At 41.6% G+C, this 18,331-nt stretch overlaps 1 protein-coding gene across 2 annotated transcripts in view; it reads left to right on the plus strand.

The window, feature by feature from the left end:
* The window catches only part of itsn2b (intersectin 2b), a 30,451-nt gene that overhangs the window by 7,350 nt on the left and 4,770 nt on the right, over window positions 1-18,331 (plus strand). Inside the window, exons 3-31 of one of the 2 annotated variants that reach the window (XM_053417759.1) lie at window positions 2,038-2,130; window positions 2,295-2,358; window positions 2,488-2,696; window positions 2,893-3,153; window positions 3,451-3,553; window positions 3,725-3,873; window positions 4,805-4,868; window positions 5,456-5,593; window positions 5,709-5,797; window positions 6,361-6,623; window positions 6,761-6,910; window positions 7,038-7,178; window positions 7,373-7,460; window positions 7,665-7,804; window positions 8,712-8,872; window positions 8,996-9,816; window positions 9,928-10,049; window positions 10,153-10,428; window positions 10,559-10,755; window positions 12,754-12,809; window positions 13,225-13,391; window positions 13,481-13,511; window positions 13,640-13,761; window positions 13,999-14,095; window positions 14,213-14,407; window positions 17,361-17,482; window positions 17,630-17,736; window positions 17,868-18,051; window positions 18,196-18,294. In XM_053417759.1, coding sequence (XP_053273734.1) covers window positions 2,038-2,130; window positions 2,295-2,358; window positions 2,488-2,696; window positions 2,893-3,153; window positions 3,451-3,553; window positions 3,725-3,873; window positions 4,805-4,868; window positions 5,456-5,593; window positions 5,709-5,797; window positions 6,361-6,623; window positions 6,761-6,910; window positions 7,038-7,178; window positions 7,373-7,460; window positions 7,665-7,804; window positions 8,712-8,872; window positions 8,996-9,816; window positions 9,928-10,049; window positions 10,153-10,428; window positions 10,559-10,755; window positions 12,754-12,809; window positions 13,225-13,391; window positions 13,481-13,511; window positions 13,640-13,761; window positions 13,999-14,095; window positions 14,213-14,407; window positions 17,361-17,482; window positions 17,630-17,736; window positions 17,868-18,051; window positions 18,196-18,294 — 4,709 coding nt within the window. The remainder of the gene's footprint in view (window positions 1-2,037; window positions 2,131-2,294; window positions 2,359-2,487; window positions 2,697-2,892; window positions 3,154-3,450; window positions 3,554-3,724; window positions 3,874-4,804; window positions 4,869-5,455; window positions 5,594-5,708; window positions 5,798-6,360; window positions 6,624-6,760; window positions 6,911-7,037; window positions 7,179-7,372; window positions 7,461-7,664; window positions 7,805-8,711; window positions 8,873-8,995; window positions 9,817-9,927; window positions 10,050-10,152; window positions 10,429-10,558; window positions 10,756-12,753; window positions 12,810-13,224; window positions 13,392-13,480; window positions 13,512-13,639; window positions 13,762-13,998; window positions 14,096-14,212; window positions 14,408-17,360; window positions 17,483-17,629; window positions 17,737-17,867; window positions 18,052-18,195; window positions 18,295-18,331) is intronic. The other variant, XM_053417769.1, reaches the window with a different exon arrangement.

The raw sequence follows: 18,331 nt of genomic DNA on the forward strand, positions 1-18,331 counted from the left end.
ACTTGGAATACGTTGCTTGTTTGGTGTGCATGTGTGTGTGCTATGAATCATGGGTAACGTAGTGCGAAGTCGAGTTACTTGGTTCAGGTTAGGCTACATCGCGGACATTTCACGGGTACTGAGCAACGACATGGTGCAAGCATTCGATTTAGACAGCGTCTCTCCTCAGGAGAAGGAAAACATTCCGTAACGTTTTAGCTAGACCTCAGATAATATTGTAACGGACTGGTAGTTAGGTTTATGTTCTGTTTGACTGCTATGTGTTTGTTATGACTTATGTTAAGCTAACTACACCATGTCAATAAGTATTGGGATTTCCAGAGGGTCAGTGAACCTGTCGGGGTGGGGCAAGTGACAGTTCTAGACCAATGGCTGGAGAGTTACCTGGCATGACGGGCTCTCATTGGCTGATGAGTTGGCATGTCAAGGGTGAATGAGGAAGCGAAGTGAAGAACACAGTAGTGGATGACAGGAGTGTCGGAGTTACGAACAAGAAGTGTGTCGTGTTCGCTGGACTTTAATAAAGTTACACATAAAGAGAGAAGTTTCCTGTCGTCTATTAGCGAGGACGCTGAAATATGAACGTGTGCACCGTTCAAATACATTATTTGTCATTGAGGTGCGTTCAGTTCATCGTTCTCACAAAAGTGAACGTGTTCAATGAACGCGTTCTTTTGCGTTCGTTCATGCACAACACTGGCGAGCGGCTGATGAATACACGCGCTGCTCTGAAAAAAGATTTAACTCATTAAGAAAAGTCTTGATCATTATGCGATGATCAGTGTTGATATCATGGCATCATTTCAAACAAATCAACATTTAAACTGTAGAGAGTATGAGACGTCAGCTGAGAGAGAGCGAGAGAACCGCGGAGTCAGTTTACGTGTGTGTGCATTACTTTTCCCTTCTGGGATCGTAAACAAGCTTCAAAATATTTGTCTATAATCAGCCGTTCATATGGATGGATCTGACCGTGCGTGTGTGTGTGGAGGGAGCTGTGTCTTGTTTTAGACCCTGGAGATCTGCCAAAGCCAAAAGTGTGCCTGTCTGAGTAATAGTTTCCAGTTATATGCATATTTTGCTACACTTGCATCTGCCTGTATATTCACTGTTTTAATAATTATCTCTTATAATGCGTCTTAGTGAGGATTTAATCACTCATTCGACATGGTCCATCTCTTGGACTGCTTATTTTGAATGCAGTCTATGCCCGTGCGGTCTTTATGAAGTTGGTTCATTTATTTCCATATTTTGGCGCCAGCTTTGTTTATGGTATCAGGTCAAAAGGGTACATAGAAAGGGATAACTCAAGAGATAAGATGAATAAGAAACTGGTTCATAATGAAACTGTGGTGCGATTATGGTGCGTCGCCACAGTCCAAGTAATTAATAGGAAACAAGGGATGTAGTGATATGACTATTTACTGTATCTGCTGATGTGACTGTGGCTGTGTAGTCAGCCTTGACTCTGTAAATAGTAGTTAATGTTTGATTGTGTCCTCTCACTCTGTCGGAACAAAGTGAAAGCACCGCACGCAGCACCAAGTTTCATTATCACTTGGTCAATATCAGTGCTCTCCCATCTTTAAACCGTCATTAAAGCTGTTTGTGTGTGCACGTGCATTAGTGAGTGTGTGTCCCAGGTATTGATCCTGTGGTTAAAGGCATAGCTCACCCAAAAAAATGTATGTCTACTCACCACTTTGCCGACGGAGTGTGGGGGGGATGAAGTGTTTGAGTCCACAAAACACTTTTGGAGTTTCGGGGGTAAACAGTGTTGCAGCCAAATCCAATACAATTGAAGTAACTGGGGGACCACTCAACACTTCACCCACTCCTGCATCGGCATAGTGGTGAATAGATAATGAGATTAAGCAAGCCCTTTACGCTGCAAGTCATAAAATGATTCTACATTCTTGTTTGTAAACTTGCTTCTTTGAGCAGATTGCCTTGATATTAATACAATTTCAGTGGCTGTTTTTTCTACATCTGATGCTTTAGATTTATCAGTACTTATGACTTCTCTTTCCTCTCTAGGTGGTCCAAGCATATGGGCAGTCACTCCTGGGGAGAGGGACAAACATGATCAGAAGTTTGACACCCTCTCCCCAACAATGGGCTACGTCTCAGGTACTAACAGAAACACACATATAGACTGTTGGTGCATCATGGCCACAGTAAATGCCCTGCCAGTGCATTTACATGAGACATCCCTGTTTGAACCAAGGATATCCACTTATGCCACAAATATGAGTCATGTAAATACAGAACTTCTACTCTGTGTCTTTTTGTAGGGGAGCAGGCAAGGAAATTTTTCCTCCAGTCAGGGCTACCTGCTTCAGTTTTGGCTGAGATATGGTGAGAAACACAAACGGTTACACATTCACATTTTTAGAATGACGGATATTCTGGGAATATTCACTGAAATCTTTTCTTTGGATAGATTAACACTGTTTTCTCACTCTCTGTATTCTATCTGTCTGCCAGGTCTTTGGCTGATATGAACAAAGATGGAAAGATGGACAGGCTGGAGTTTTCCATCGCTATGAAGCTCGTAAAGCTAAAACTCCAGGGCACGACGCTCCCCACAGCACTGCCAGTCATCATGAAGCAGCCCCCATTACCTGTTCTCAGCCTCAATAACCCCTCCTCATCCATGACCAACCCCTCCTCTTCCATGACCAACCCCGCCTATGGTACAGTATTACAGAATGTATATGAATGTTGGGTAGTTAAGAAACCAAATGCTTTTTTAAATGATCTACAATGTGAAAATTAGTTACACAATTACGTCTCATTTGGGGATTTTCAGCTGTTGATTGATTAATCAAATGCGTGTAAATCCATATTGACCACTGTAACATCCAATGCCTGTACCTGTTTGTGTCCTAGGTATTGGTTCGATGTCAAACATGTCCATGAGACCTGGAACAAACCTTAGCATGTTAACTCCTCTCTCCTTGGCAACCCCTGGATTCTCACCTTTGACACCAATGACTGGCCTCACCCCTTTGGCTCCTATGGCAACAGGCCTGAGCCCTCTCATAGCCTCCACCAATACCAGACCCCTGTTGCCCACCATGGGAAATGTCACAATGCCAAATGGCACCATGGGAATTCTCCAACCAATGCCAACTGGACCTTTGGCAACTGGTACACACGATTCTCATTTCTATCTCTCCATCTATTTCCTTTCCTCTTTATATCTCTGCTATAGTGTATCTGTCACTATTCTGAAAGAAGTCATCCGGATCCTGTGCAGTATGATTGAATACATCCATCTGTCTCCTAAATATTACTTGCTTCATGTTTCTACTGAGGAGGAATGCCCTGCTCTGATAATATATATTAGGAATATATCATAATTGTGTTTAGGTGGTAGGTCCTAAAAATGTTGCAAAGTACTGTTTAATTTTTGTAATTGATACATGCTTGTCCTTTGTGTTTTAGGTCTTCCTCTATCTCTGTCCAACTACTCCTCTCCACTAGGAATGTCCTCTTCTCCTGCTGGTATAAACAAGGCCTCATCACTTCTGGACCTGGGATCTAGCAGGTAAAACACACACACTCGCACACACTTGTACAAAATTTTAAAGATCTATGAATCCTTGAAAAATAACTGCATCTTGTTACTAATGTTAAACTCTTTTTTTTAATGAACGTAAACGCACAAAGACTTTCCTGTAGTTTGTTTTACTTTGTTTGTATTTTTTTTTTGTCACAGTTTGTCCTTCAGCTCCGCTTCCTCATCCCCCTCTGTGATGTCACCGATGGCTGCTGGTCCCAGTGACTGGGCCGTGCCACATGCCTCTAGACTTAAATACAGACAGCAGTTCAACGGTCTGGATAAACAGATGACTGGACACCTCACTGGTACGGGATGTGTGTGCGCGCAGTGTGTGTCTGTGGAGTGTGTATGTGCAGTGTATATTACTGAGAACCAAACTATGCGTGAAATGCAGGCGTGGACGTTCAAGAACAGTCGCTGATTATTTCATAATGAAAGCCTCCCTCTTGGAAGTGTACACTGTGTCTACACCAGATGCGGGTGTGTTGAGACACAGGGGCAGTTTTTCAACACACACAAGTATGTAGTTGGCTTTTCATTCTCATACTGCAAGCCTCGCTGGACCTGTTCCCTCTTGCATGATGTAACTTATGACGTTCACTATTGTCTAAATAGTAGCACTTAAATGGCACTTACTTATAGCACTTTGTAGTTTTGCTTTATTTTCAAGAAATTGTACTTTCTTGATTCTTGTCGTCCTGGGTCTGTACCCTCGGGGTTGAATGCACTTATTGTATGTCGCTTTGGATAAAAGCGTCAGCTAAATGAAATGTAATGTAATGTCTAATGTGATGTGCTGGACCACATTATATGTGGTCCAGCACATTAAATAAGTGATATGAAGGACTATTTATATTAGTTTTTTAGAGCTCTCAGCCAAATGTCTTTGTAGATGATTGGATACAGCTCAATAGTCCTCAAACAAGTTGATCGAGAGCTGTCTGCTAAATTAACATAATGCTGACTGTTCAAGCTGCCACAGTCCCTCATTCATCATCTTTCCATTTAGTTTCCCATTCAACCTAAGCTTACAAAACAGAGTCAAAACATCTGGTAACCTGAACCCAGTTAGTGATGAAGACTGCTCTCTTGGTACACCTGCCACATTTTTACATTTAGTTAATTGGTACAAACCTCACCACACCCTTGTCCTCCCTTTAGTCTATTGCTTTACTCCACCCCACCCACACATCTGTGCTCTACATATGCTCTGACATTTGTCCCTTTTTTTGGCAGGTCAGCAGGTGAGAGGTGCCATGGCAACCACGATGCTGACTCAGACACAGCTGGCCTCCATCTGGTAAGTGTGGGCGTGTGTGTGTGTGCGTCTGTGAGTGTGTCTTATAAAGAACAATGTTTATAATTGAGTCAATTCTTATTATAAACTTCTAGGAAATACAGTTTCTGTAAAAGAGAACTCTTCATAGTGTAATATTTTATATGCAATTAAATCTTAATGGCAACATCTTAATCTTAATCCATCAAAATTGATTAAGAAGGAATCTGTAAAATCCACAGTTTCTAATGAAATATCCGGTAATACAGTTCAAAGATAACCTCTCTGTGATCAACAGACAATATATGTGTGCTTTTATATAGTAAAGCTACATTTTGCTGCAGCTAATGATTTTTGCTCCTGACTACAGACCTGAGATCCAAATCCATAGGTAGTTTATAAGTAGAGGTTGGTTGTTAACATTAATTAAACCAGTGCACATCCAACATAATTGAGATGAAAATAACTGCTGACCACAGTCGTAAATATACTGACAATCTTGGTTGTATTTCAGTGCTAAATATTCCCACTAATAATTCCACTAATCTTAAAATACTTTCCTCACTTGTATGTGATTCGACAGTTAATTCTTTTTTCTAACCTTTGTGCAGGACTTTAGCAGATGTGGATAAGGATGGCAAGCTGAAGGCTGAGGAGTTTATTCTGGCAATGCATCTGGTTGACATGGCAAAGACCGGCCTACTACTGCCGCTCATACTACCAAGTGAGCTGGTGCCACCCTCACAGAGGTATGTGCACACATATGACTCAATTCAACAAGTGTGTTGAAATGACCTCTTCAAAGTAACCGTTTTGAATAATGTCAATTTTGTATATTCAAGCAAGTCATTTGAACTGTTGCAGGGGGGCAGTGAATGGATCCAGCTCTTCTCTCTATGCAGCTATGACTGAGGACTTCGGCATCGAACCTCCACAGAAAGTCCAGAGCAACCGTCAGTACTCTTACGTCCACACTATCTCCATTACTAAGAACTAAGATATTGTGAGACTGAAATAAGATAATCACCACAGATCCCTCAGTATAATCAATGGCTATGGGTCATGGCTCTGTGGCTGCATCCTCTTTTTATTTTTGTACATCTAACATAAACTAAACATGCACACATTGTTGTTAAATACACAGTAGCCACTTTCAGCAGGCTTAACCACATCCAGTCGGAAGAATATATTTAATTATATGTAGTAAAGGGTCAAACACTTTGTGGTTGGGTTTGTACACAGTCACAGCTTGTTTTAAAGCATGTACTAGCTAATGTTGGGTTCATGGCTAAGAGCTATTTAGAAATCCCGGAGTCTCCAAAACAATTATAATTATATTAACCTGTATAATTATGGTAAGCTAGAAAGATTGTGTTTTATACTGGTTTGATCCACTTTCTGTGGATAAACTGAAATAAGTTATCTTAATTTTTTTTTAAATTGTAAATTCCTGCTGATTTACACTTTAAAACAGAAATCACTGTCACCCATAAAACTTTATTACCTATCTACCCAGTGTCATTTGAGGATAGATTCAAAGCCAACCAGGAGCGAGGGAACGCAGAACTGGAGAAAAGACGACTGGCGTTGCAGGAAGCCGAGAGGAGGGAGCTTGAGCGGCGTGCTCAAAAGGAGAGAGATGAGCGAGAAAAGAGAGAGCGGGAAGCCAGGGAGGTAGAGGAGAGGAGGCGGAAAGAAGAGGAGAGAAGGTTGGAGCGACAGAAGGAGCTCGAGAGGCAGAAAGAAGAAGAGCGACTGAGGGAGATAGAAAGAAAGGAGGTAAGAAATTGTTTAGCTACTCTTTGTACATGTAAAACGAGTTGCATTAATATTACCTTCTTCAATTGTAATATATTTGTACACACTTTTGTGCAAATATATTAACTTAATATCTTTTGTGACTATGCTAACTCTAGGCTGCACAGCGGGAGCTTGAGCGACAGAGGAAGGAGGAGTGGGAGAGAAGGAAGCGAGGAGAGCTCCAGATAAAGAAGGAGCAGGAGCAGGATGATATCATCAGACTGAAAGCTAAGAAGAGGACTCTGGAGATGGAGCTGGAGGCTGTGGTGAGTGGTGAAGAGATAATTTATCAACTCTCATAGACGTACTCTCTTTTGTCCTGATGTCCTATCATCTCTCCCATCATTGAGTTTCTCTCATGTTCATCTGTCTTTCTGTCTCACTCTACCTCAGGGTAACAAGCATCGTCAGATCTCAGACCGGCTGCGTGACATTCATAATAAGAATAAGCTTAAGAGGACGGAGTTGGATCTCACCAATCAAAGGAAAGAGTCACGCCAACAGGACATTAACAGCATACAAAAACAGTTAGAGGTGTGTGTGTTTGACTTTTATTTTGCCAATGTTTTCCTGACACTGTTTTATTGTGGCAAAGTAGCCATAACAGTTTTGTGTGTTTTATGTGTGTTTGATCTTTACTTTTTGAGAGAGTGTTCAGTGTCTTACCCCAAATATTTTCCTCCACTGACATATTTCTTGTTTCTTTTGATGCTTTTCCTCTTGTTCAGGAGTACCAGAGGAAGTTGTCCCAGCTGACTCCGGAGCAGAAGAGACTCAAAGAGAAACTCAAAAACATGACTCTGAATAACCTGCCTGGTCAGTGCTGATAGATTAAAGTGAAAAGCTAAGCAACAACAGTACAAACACAGTAGTTACATATATATATATATATATATCACTGTAAATTGTGAAAACTTATATTAATTTACAATATAGGGTTTTTATATTTTAGAAGTATCATTACACTCTTTTGCTCTGGGAAGTTTCTGTCTTGTTTAACTGTATTAAATCTGTTTGTAGTGTCATCCGTGTCCACCATGAAGGTGTGCGTTTCTGAGAAAAAAGGGACCTGTATGAAACTGCAAGATCATCTGCAAACTCTGGAGAAAGAGACTGCTGCCAAACTGGCTGAGATGGAACATTATAATAAAGATATGCAGGTAGGAATTACTCACAAGCATAGAATAGTTTAACTAGCAGAACATGACATAATTTCTAACAACACGTCAAATTAAGCACTGACACCAAGCCTGTTTGAACCAACGATGACATGGAGCATGTGTCAAGGTATGCAGGCATTTTAAACGCTCACTGAAAGTATCTAAACTATGAGGAGTACATAAGATGAACATGATGGTATTGGTAATTTGAAGCTTTGTCCTGTTTTATACTTACAGATTTTTCTATCGTTGTTTTAACCTATTGTTGCTGTCTTGCCCTTAATGCCTCGTTTCTCTCCTACAATCATCCCTCTCCTTCATAACTCTTTCTTTCCTTCAGATACTAATTTTAATCCTCTATTATCTTTATCTTCTCTCCCTCTCGTCTGGACTTCTCTCCTTTCTTATCCATTGGAAATTTCCTGCTCATCTTTATGCTGGAACCTGTTCCTCTCTTCCTTCTCACCTGTCTCATATCCCAACTCCCCAACTTTACAGTATGTGGGATCTGAGGACTCTATGCTTCAGGCTGTCTTCTGTCTGCTGGCCTGCCTCCGTAACCTCTTCTACCTACTAAAGGTTTCAGCTTTAGGTCTCAGTGTTGTTCTCAGTCTTTTCTATTGTTCTTTGACCTGCTCATATTTCTCAGATCAAACACAACTCTTTTCCGTGCTGTTGTGGCTTCTCAAGTTCTCTCCTATAATTTGAACTGTCTTTTTTTTCTCCCTCTCTCTTACATTGTCTCACCAAAATTAGCACATTTTTAGTTACCTTTGTGCTTGCCATGTGTTTGTCCATGCTTGTGTGTCTACCCTTCTGCCCCTTATATCTGTCTGGTATACTCATTTGTAAATTCAGCCACATATCTTTCGCTAGTAAAACTTTGCAAATTTTCTGTTAATGTCAGGAACTGAGAGAAAGCCAGAGGAAGCAGCAGGTGTCATTAGAGAAACTACGGAGCGTCAAAGAGGACAAACGACGTGAGCTGATTCGAAGGAAGGAGCAGGAGGAGGAGAGGAAACGCCAGGAGGAGGAGAGGAGGCGGAGGGAGGAGGAGGAAGCTCAAAGGTATTTTGCTTTAACACATGTTTAGTTTTAAATTTTATAACCGAAACAAGTGTGAAAACACGTATATTTCATCTTGATGTACACATTTTGACAATATTGTCAATGTTTGCTTCATACTCTCAGACGTATTAAGATGGAAAAGGAGCGTCAGTGGCAGGAGAAGCTGAAGAAGGATGAAGAGGAGCGTCAGAGGAAACTCCAGGAGGAGAAAGAGGCCAAACAGAGGGAGGAGGAGGAGAGGGAGAGACAGGCGTTGATCAGAGCTGCAAAAGACCAGGCCGAGCGAGAGTTCAGAGCAAAAGAAGAGGCAGAGCGCAAGAAACGAGAGGAGGAGAGAAGGAAAAGAGAAGACGAGGAGAGGAAGAAAAAAGAAGACGAGGAGCGTCAGAGGCAGGTGGAGAGACAGAGGCAGGAGGAGGAGAGGAGAAAGCTGGAGGAGGAAAGGAGAAAGCTAGAGGAAGAAAGGAGGAAACTGGAGGAAGAGCGGAGAAAAGAGGAGAAGAGAAGGAAAGATGAGGAGGAGCGGAAGAGGTTAGAGGCGGAAAGGAGAGATGAGGAGCGCAGGAGGGAAAGGGAGGAGGAGGAGAGGAGGAGACAGAGGGCGGCTGAGGCTGCTGTCCGAGATTCAGAGGAGAGGAAAAAGCTTGATGAGGAGGAGAGAAAGAGGAGAGAGGAGGAGGACAGGCGAAAGAGGGATGAAGAGAGGAGAAGGCTTCAGCAGGAGCAGCAGCAGGAGGAGGAGAGGAGGAGGCGTGAGGAGGAAAGAAAGAGGGGGGATGAGGAGAGGAGTAGAAAGAAGGAGGAAGAGGAAAGGAGGAAAACCGAGGATGATAGAAAGAGGAAGGAGGAGGCATCTCGTCAGCAGCAGCAGCCGAGTGGATCAGGGAAGCTGGATATTACGGAGAAACTGACAAATCTGCTGAGAGGACTGGAGGAGAGGAAAGGTGAGACATACACACACACACACACACACACACAAATTATAGAACTTATTTGTGGTAAAATGTAGTGTCTTCCTGTATTTAGTCACAAAACCACTTTTGATGTTGTTTCAGGTGGACAACCCAGGGCCACACATCACAGGAAATCTGCTGCTCTCACTTCCTTTAAAGCGCTTTACTCTTTCACTGCACGAACCAACGAAGAGCTCAGCTTCAATGCAGATGATATCATTGAGGTTAGAATGAAAGTTATGTCCTTAAAACCCAAGTTAGAACTTTTTCCCTACCTCTTCCTCACTTTTTTCTCTTCTCTCAAACGTATCTGTCTCCGTTTGTCAGGTTGATGAGACGACAGAGCGGGAGGAGGGTTGGCTGTATGGCAGCAAACTAGGGAAGATGGGTTGGTTCCCAGAGAGCTACGTCGAGAGAGGGACCCCATCAAACGCTTCTAATAACATTGTTGCTTCTCCTGCTGTTGCTGCTGCTGTTCCAACTAAAGTGCCGCTCCAATCACAGCTTTCCAATGTGCTTGAGGCTGCCAAAGCAGCAGGCACCAAGTCTGCCTTCACACCAACACACTCTCCAAACCTTGCACCCTTGGAGACACAAGGACAGGTGAGAGGTTTACAGAGATTATACCACAGGAGCAGCTATGGTCATTTTTATTACCATAATATGATTATTATCTGCACACAATCACTTACAAATGTTCCCTGTGCTTTCTTTGTTCCTATGCTTCTCTTAGAAGGTGGTAGGAAACCTGCTCGCCCAGGCCCTGTGTTCGTGGACAGCAAAGACGGACAACCATCTGAACTTCAACAAGGACGATGTCATTCAGGTGCTGGAGCAGCAGGAGAACTGGTGGCTGGGAGAGCTGAGCGGGGAAAAGGGCTGGTTCCCGAAGACATACGTGACACTGCTGGGAGAAGAGGAGAGTTCCGAGTAAGTCTGTTTCTCCATTTGTTCGGCACTTACTTATTCAGGAAACAAAGCACCAGAATTTTCACTGAAAGTGTTTCATTAGTTTCACTTCCTAAGTTAAATTGCAAGCCTTATCTATTTTGATAATTTCTTAAGGACTTGAATTGGATAATAGAGGAAAACGTAAGCTTTCAAAGTAGTTTAGCGTAACTTGTGTGTGCCGAAATGAACATAAACTAAGTACACATACATACCTTTGTTCTACTTTCCAAACCAACATACTGTTGTAGATGTAGGGAATCGTCAAAACAAGCTCCAGTCACATGATTATGGGAATGTTACTACAGGTGTTGTAATAATTCAAGTATGTCAGGCATTCATTCCTCAAAAATAGTTTATTCTCCACTTATTGATGAGGAATCTGCTGTGTCAAGACTGCCCCTACAGTATTTAAGACTAAAGAGCCACACACACACACACACACACACACACACACACACACACACACACACACACTACACAAATTTAGCAGCATACAAGGAGCCCTGTGAGCTTTCAGAGTATCAAGGGTTGTAAGAAAATAATTTTATACGATAGTGATATTATGTTTTGTGACACTATTAATTCTCAAAAGCACAAATTTAAAATCAGGAGTTTACTTTCAAAGATTTATGGCAGTAGTTCATTCTGTGTTGTGTTTAAACACCAGATCCCAAGGTGTCAGTGTCATTTGACTCTTCCTTTCCAATGTATTTATGCATGACATAATGTGTTCTTTGTACTTTGGCAATTTTACTAAAATTAGATTTGAAAATTGGCAAGATATTATCTTGCTCACAGAATTTCTGAATATTGTTATATATTAAATCGTAATCTCTTTATCAAGATTCGAATCGTGTCACCAGATTCTTGATAATACACAAGAGTAGGTGTGACCAGTAGTTACACATTCTACCAGTGTTTTTCATCAGATAATGGTAAAATACAATATTATAATAGACTTTTGACTAAAATGACAAAAAAACTACACGTGTCTGTAGGAACACATAATGATTTCAGCTGGTGTTATACCAAACTGGGAGGTGAAGGCAAAGCTGAGGCTACACCCCCACTCCTACATTTTAGTTTGAAAATGCATCCCAGTTGCTACGTTTATGCCTAAAATGAAACGCTACTGGCCCCTGCATGGTAGTCTGGATGGACAAATGATGAGATGTGTTCAAACAATGTGACTCTCATTAGCTTACTGTTTTTCTCTTTCCGTCATGATTTGACTGCCAGCAGTGAATCAAGAACATTAACAATTATGTCTGTAGAAGTTTCACCTCATTGTCAATCCAATATATGAAATTCCTCATCTGACTTTGCTGTTTTATCTGTAATCAACCATCTAAATGAAGAGTAGAACATCTACTTCCTGTTAACACCGACACACACATGCCCAGTTTACTAGCCTGGTCACGTGATATGGGGTTTCATGTTACTGACATGGAGCTGCTTGTGTGGACACAGATGGTTTTAGTTTTTTAACGCCATTTTAAAGCAAAGATGTGATAGTATGGATGTAGCCTCAGGCTGGAGTCTGAAGGTAAAACTCTTAAATGTAGTGAATCATGCACATTCCAACCTTCAGCCCTGAGGTGTGAATAGAGACCACATAAAAAATAGTTCACCAGATGAAAGGCTCAGATATCAGGTAGCAGCTTTGAGATCAACCCCTGCTCCTTAAGAACTGAATAGAAGAAGTTATTCAGATATCTACTGAGGAGGACTCTGGCAAAGTTGAAAAATCACATTCAATATTTACACAACCCAGGGAGAAAACCTGGACAAACTGATGTGTCCCTCAGATTCTCATGCTACTTCTCAGCCTTTTCTACTGCTGCAGTGGCAGAAACAGCCTCTTGATCCAAACACAGATGAGCACTTAAAGATGAAATGAGAATGTAAGAGGTGGATGTTCCAGGATGCTTAAAATGAATAAATATTCCAATGTAATGTCTTTTTTTGTGTTTATAGCCTAAAGAGTTCCCCTCCTGATGCTACAGATTCCAGTGACAGTCTGCAGCCTGAAGGTGCACTAACATTTATATTATCCTAATGCAGTTCAGTTGATATTTACATTCATAATTTATATATATGTTACTCTCATAGTGTGTTGCTGTTGGATACCTTTACCTTATGTTTTCCAGGTTATTGAAGGTGCGCACATGGCATTTTATACTAGTGCCATCCTGACATTGAGTTGTCATACTTACATCTGTATTTCCCATTGAAATACATAAATTACATGTTTGTAATGAAATCCTTATTGTTAAGAGAAGGAAATTAGCCTTTTATAGTCTATTCTGAAAAGAACGTACAGCCTATAACCTCTTTATCTGTGTTGTTGAGTTTGAAATCTTCATTCTCCTTAATTCTCCAGTCAAGCTTCTAACTATAATATTTTGTATTTTGTATCTTTTGCTCATGTGTTGTCTTCCTCTCCAGAATATTTGGCATTGTACACCTATGAGTCTCCGGAGCCTGGTGATTTAACCTTTAAAGAAGGGGACATGATCCTGGTGAGCAAGAGAGACGGAGAGTGGTGGAGCGGCTCGATAGGTGACCGCATAGGCGTGTTCCCCAGCAACTATGTCAAACCCAAAGAGACCGATGTAAGAACTCATTGAACACACATGGGATAAGCCAATATATAATGTGGTTCTGTCGAAGTAATAAAGATTCACAATTTGTATAATTTCAGACATCGAGCATATCAGGAAAGAAGAAGCAAGGTAAACAAACTATCTTTTTTTGATAATACATCTGCCACTGACTCAAATACAAGAACGCAACTCTCCTTTTCAACTTTTTGGCACAGTTTAAATGTAAAACTTGTTAAATTATTTGTGTGTGAACACAGAGATTGGCCAAGTGATCAAGGCCCACCCCTCTACTAGCCCTGAGCAGCTAAATCTGGAAAACGGCCAGCTCGTCCTCGTCCTTGGGAAGAACACGACTGGCTGGTGGCTCGGAGAACTACAGGTCAATGTTTGCTGCTGTTTACCTGTTTGTTTTGGTCTATAGTCCTGTGTAGGTGGTAACCACAGAGGGTCAGCCGCCAGCTGTGGCACCACATCAGCGCAGCAGCCAGAAGCTCTTTTATCATTGTTAGAGCGGTGGTTCCCAACCTTTTTGACGTGTGACCTTACTGAACTCAGCCAGTATCACTGCTTTCTGGTTAAAACCTCATTATCCACATTTGTGTGTGTCTGACTCTAGGCCCGTGGTAAAAAGAGACAAAAGGGCTGGTTCCCTTCTTCTCACATCAAAATATTGGGATCCAACAGTGGAAAGTCCACACCAGCTCCCCAGCCAGGTAACACACACACCTTCTTTAACAAGTCTTGTAAAAGCCAGAGGTGAAGAGTCCACTACATTTACAATTGTGATCCGATGAAATAATTTGTGAGTAAAAACATTTCTCCTCCCTCAGTCTGTCAGGTGATTGCCATATATGACTACACCGCCGCCAACGGGGACGAAATGAGCTTTTCTAAAAGTCAACTGATCAACGTCATGGACAAGAGCAACCCTGATTGGTGGAGAGGAGAGATCAACGGGGTCACTGGCCTGTTCCCTACCAATTACGTTAAGATGACCACGGCGGACTGCGACCCCAGCCAGCAGTGTAGGAAAAACACTTAAAATCGTATTATGACTGTAGATAGAAGGAAATGTGAGTGTTGGAAACACAGAGACCTTCTGCTTCCATGTGACTAATTCTTTCTGTTCAACGATGCAATCCCCATCTGCCATCACTGATATTCTTTGTTCCATCCATCTCTTCATCTTTTTATTCCGTCTTCTCACTGACTATCTCGCCTTTTTCCCTCCCTCTCACATCCCAACCTGTATTTCTCCCGCTCTTCCTGTCTCTCCATTCTCCTCTTTCTCCTTCTAGGGTGGTAGAAAGTCCTCTTCCTCCTCCACCACCTCTTCTTCCTCTACTCCTCCTGACTTCAGAGAGACCCACTATTACACTCCTCTCTGAACGGGCAGAGTCTGGACTCCCTGTCGACTAACCGTTCCCATTGAGTGTGTCTGTATGTGTGTGTGTGTTCTAAGAAGCTTAGAGAGTAAACTGGAAAGAAATGCAAACCAACCCTGAATGTGAATGAATCAGGATGTAACCAAATTTCTTATGACTCTCGGTGCTTTTTTGTTTATCCTGTAGCCTTGATGCCTTTTTGATCATGAACACAGGGAAAGAAACAAAAATGTGTCTGAATCAGAGGAATAGTGGGTCTCTCTGTGGCTTCTCCCTCATCTTTCCTTTCATTCCCCCCCGTAATACACTTATTTTTCTCCCTCCTTTCTTTCATGTGTATCTTTTGTCTTTCTCACTCTTTGTTTAATGCCTTATTTCCAGTCTAACTCTCTCCTCTCTCCTGGGAACTTAGCTGACAGAGAGCCCACTATTGTTCAGACAATTTTTGCTGTTACTTTCTGGGCCTTTTTCTCTCATAGAGTTAGTACGAATAATGCACAAACCTTGAAGCCTGTTCTTAATTTGAGATAGACCACATTCATGCTCAAGACACCTGCATTTAATTAAAATGCTTGAAGCAAGTCATGAAGCAAGTTTGCCCGCTATATTCTCGAAATAAGTATATTAAAATGAATATAATAGAACCAATTTTGATTTAGCACAAGTTAAAGTTAGAAACTTGAGTTGGCAGTCTGCTAAAAGGTTAGATTTAGCATTAAAAATCCTTCCCTCTATTTGACCTGTTGCCTTTAACCATTTTGCAGTGGAACTTTTGATTTTATGCCTTTTGAAAACCAGTTCAACTTTATCTAGACAGAAAATGGAGTATTTTATCTATACTTAAAAGCCATAACTGGGTCAGCTGTCATCACTAATGGGGACAGAAGTAGTTTTGAAGTGAGGACAACCACTGACAGACACAAGCTTTGCCTCCTGCAGTGATATGAGAAACTGCTGCTGCACCTTATATTAGCTGAATGCTGCTTTGCTGTTATGACTGTGTTTTGTCTGCCGAAAGTGAATGCACCTTGAAAAATAATTATTATAGGATATATTTCTTCAGGTCCTCAAGTAAACAATAATTATCTATGCAAGCGTCTCATCTGTGGATCTGTTACTCAGTCTGATAAATACTGAGGTAAAACCGCATCAATCAAATGAAAAATGATAAATACACAAAATGATGAACACTAAGTCAAACCAAACTGCTGCTAATGTGTTTGCACTGTTCTCTTTAATTTTAATTCTGAAGTTTTATCAGACCTCACTTGGATTTCAAGTGAAACAGTGTGAAGTTGAATTAAGAGTTCACAACAGCAAAGGCTGTTAGCACAACTGACTTGAGGGCGTATACATGAAAGACATTTATGGTACAAGATGGGGAAACTATTTTTGAAGATGTGCCTATTAATATATTTTCGGATTCTGAAATAAAACATTACAAATAAAGACTTCTTTGGGATCATAGAAGTGTTGCTCTATTTAATGTCTTTGCTCAGCTGTGCGTGTGCGTGCGTGTGCGTGCGTGTGTGTGTATATAGTCAACACAATAAATGCGATTTAAGATGAACAGATATATGTGAGACTCAGGATTACATCATTTTTTTCTTCATTAAAATTCGTCTGTCGTCGGTTTCTTTTCATAAATTCAGACACTCCCTTATTCTTCAAGCAGCTTAACTCTTTTTGTGCGACTAAGTCTTAAATAATTGCAACTCAGAAAATTGTAATTTTGCTTCTCCTCTCCTTTTCCTTGGCTTTATAAAATTATAAGTTCTATCCCTTTTTAATATCGGCTTAAATGTTTTACTGTTGCAGCCTTCGATTTTTGACCTGGAAATCATAGTTTGGTCTTGTTTTAGGGTCAGAAATTATAGAAAATATAAAATGAGAACGGTAACGTCCACTGAATGGGTGAGAAAGAAAGAATGAACACATCCCTCTTCCTGTTATGGTACAAACAGATTTGGTCCAGGAGACGTTTCTCTCTGACACCAGCAATTAGAAGATAACCGCACAGAAGGACAAAGAGACAAACAGGAGAGACGGAGAGAAAAAGACATTGAGAAAGTTGGACAAGACTTTGTGAATATTTTAAATTGTGTGATTGTCTCAGACAGGTTCTGAGTCATAGCAATGACTTTACAGAACAGATTTCACTTTTTAAACCTTTGGGGCAAGAGAGAGAGTGGGGGGAAGGAGGAGAAGGGGAGGAAAGGGAAGGGTCAGTGAGCCAGAACCAGTCCGTTTCTACAGGACCCTCACAATGGTCTAATGGGCACCAGGTATCAGGTAAGTGTATGTGTGTTGGAGTGTGTGGTGATCTAGTGTTTCTTATTTATTTGTCCATTCCAGTTCTTCTTCTCCTTCCTTTTGTGTTGTCTTCCTCATTCTTTCTGAAAGTTCCTGTAATGACACATGAGAAGGTGCAATAAGAAGAGTTAAAAGCAGCTTTTTAGTGTGAGTGAGTTCTCTGTGCTAGAGCCGCCAGCAGGGGGCAGTAAGTGCAGTGACATGTTGCTGTGGTATAACTGTAGTTTTGTTACAGTTAATACAACCATCCGCCCTTTTGTGTGTTCTTCCTCTCATGCAGGGTGTGCAGACCTGAACAGCCTGGACTCAATGAGCCCTCAGGAGAAGAAGAGACAGGGTTACATCCACGAGCTGATACAGACCGAGGAGAGATACGTGGAGGACTTGAATATAGTGCTGGAGGTGATGCTTACACACACTCACACTCACACACATGTCCCTCTGGTAAACTTGTGTGTCGACCAAATACAATTGTGTCGGGGTGTCTTCAAGTTCCCCTGATCTCATACCTGACAGTGTGTTAACAATCTGTCATTTGTGTGTGTGTAGGTTTTCCAAAAGCCTATGTCAGAGTCAGGCCGGGTAAATGATGCAGAGATGTCCATGCTCTTTGTCAACTGGAAAGAGCTGCTGGCCTGCAACACCAAACTTCTCAAGTAGGTGTCTCATGAACAAAGAGGATGGGCTCTAGAAGGAGCACTCATTCTGATCTAATGTTAAATGCAATGTTTTTACCGTTGTGTACAAACATAGAGCTACATGTGTTTACATATGTACATGTTTGCAGGGCTCTGCGTGTCCGTAAGAAGACGGGTGGGGACAACATGCCGGTGCAGATGATTGGAGATATACTGGCCGCGGAGCTGTCCCACATGCAGCCTTACATCCGTTTCTGCTCCTGCCAAATCAACGGAGCCACGCTGCTCCAGAATCGCACCGACAACGAGCCGGACTTCAAGACCTTCCTCAAGGTACAGAGGAGAGGAATTCACTTGCATGTAGTGTTTTAGAAGTGTCACACTTGGCTCTTTGAAATCTCCAATTTCTCTGTTGTCATAAGAAAGAAGAAAGAAGATGCTGATATTATTCTCAATATTGTTTTTTATTCCCATCAGAAAATCGCTACAGACTACAGGTGTAAGGGAATGCCGCTGTCCAGCTTCCTGCTGAAACCCATGCAGAGGATCACACGCTACCCACTGCACATAAAAAATGTATGACAACGTGGTCATGAGTGTGTTTGAGCTACTT

Source organism: Pleuronectes platessa, chromosome 1 (assembly GCF_947347685.1).
Source record: "Pleuronectes platessa chromosome 1, fPlePla1.1, whole genome shotgun sequence".
NCBI lineage: Eukaryota > Metazoa > Chordata > Actinopteri > Pleuronectiformes > Pleuronectidae > Pleuronectes > Pleuronectes platessa.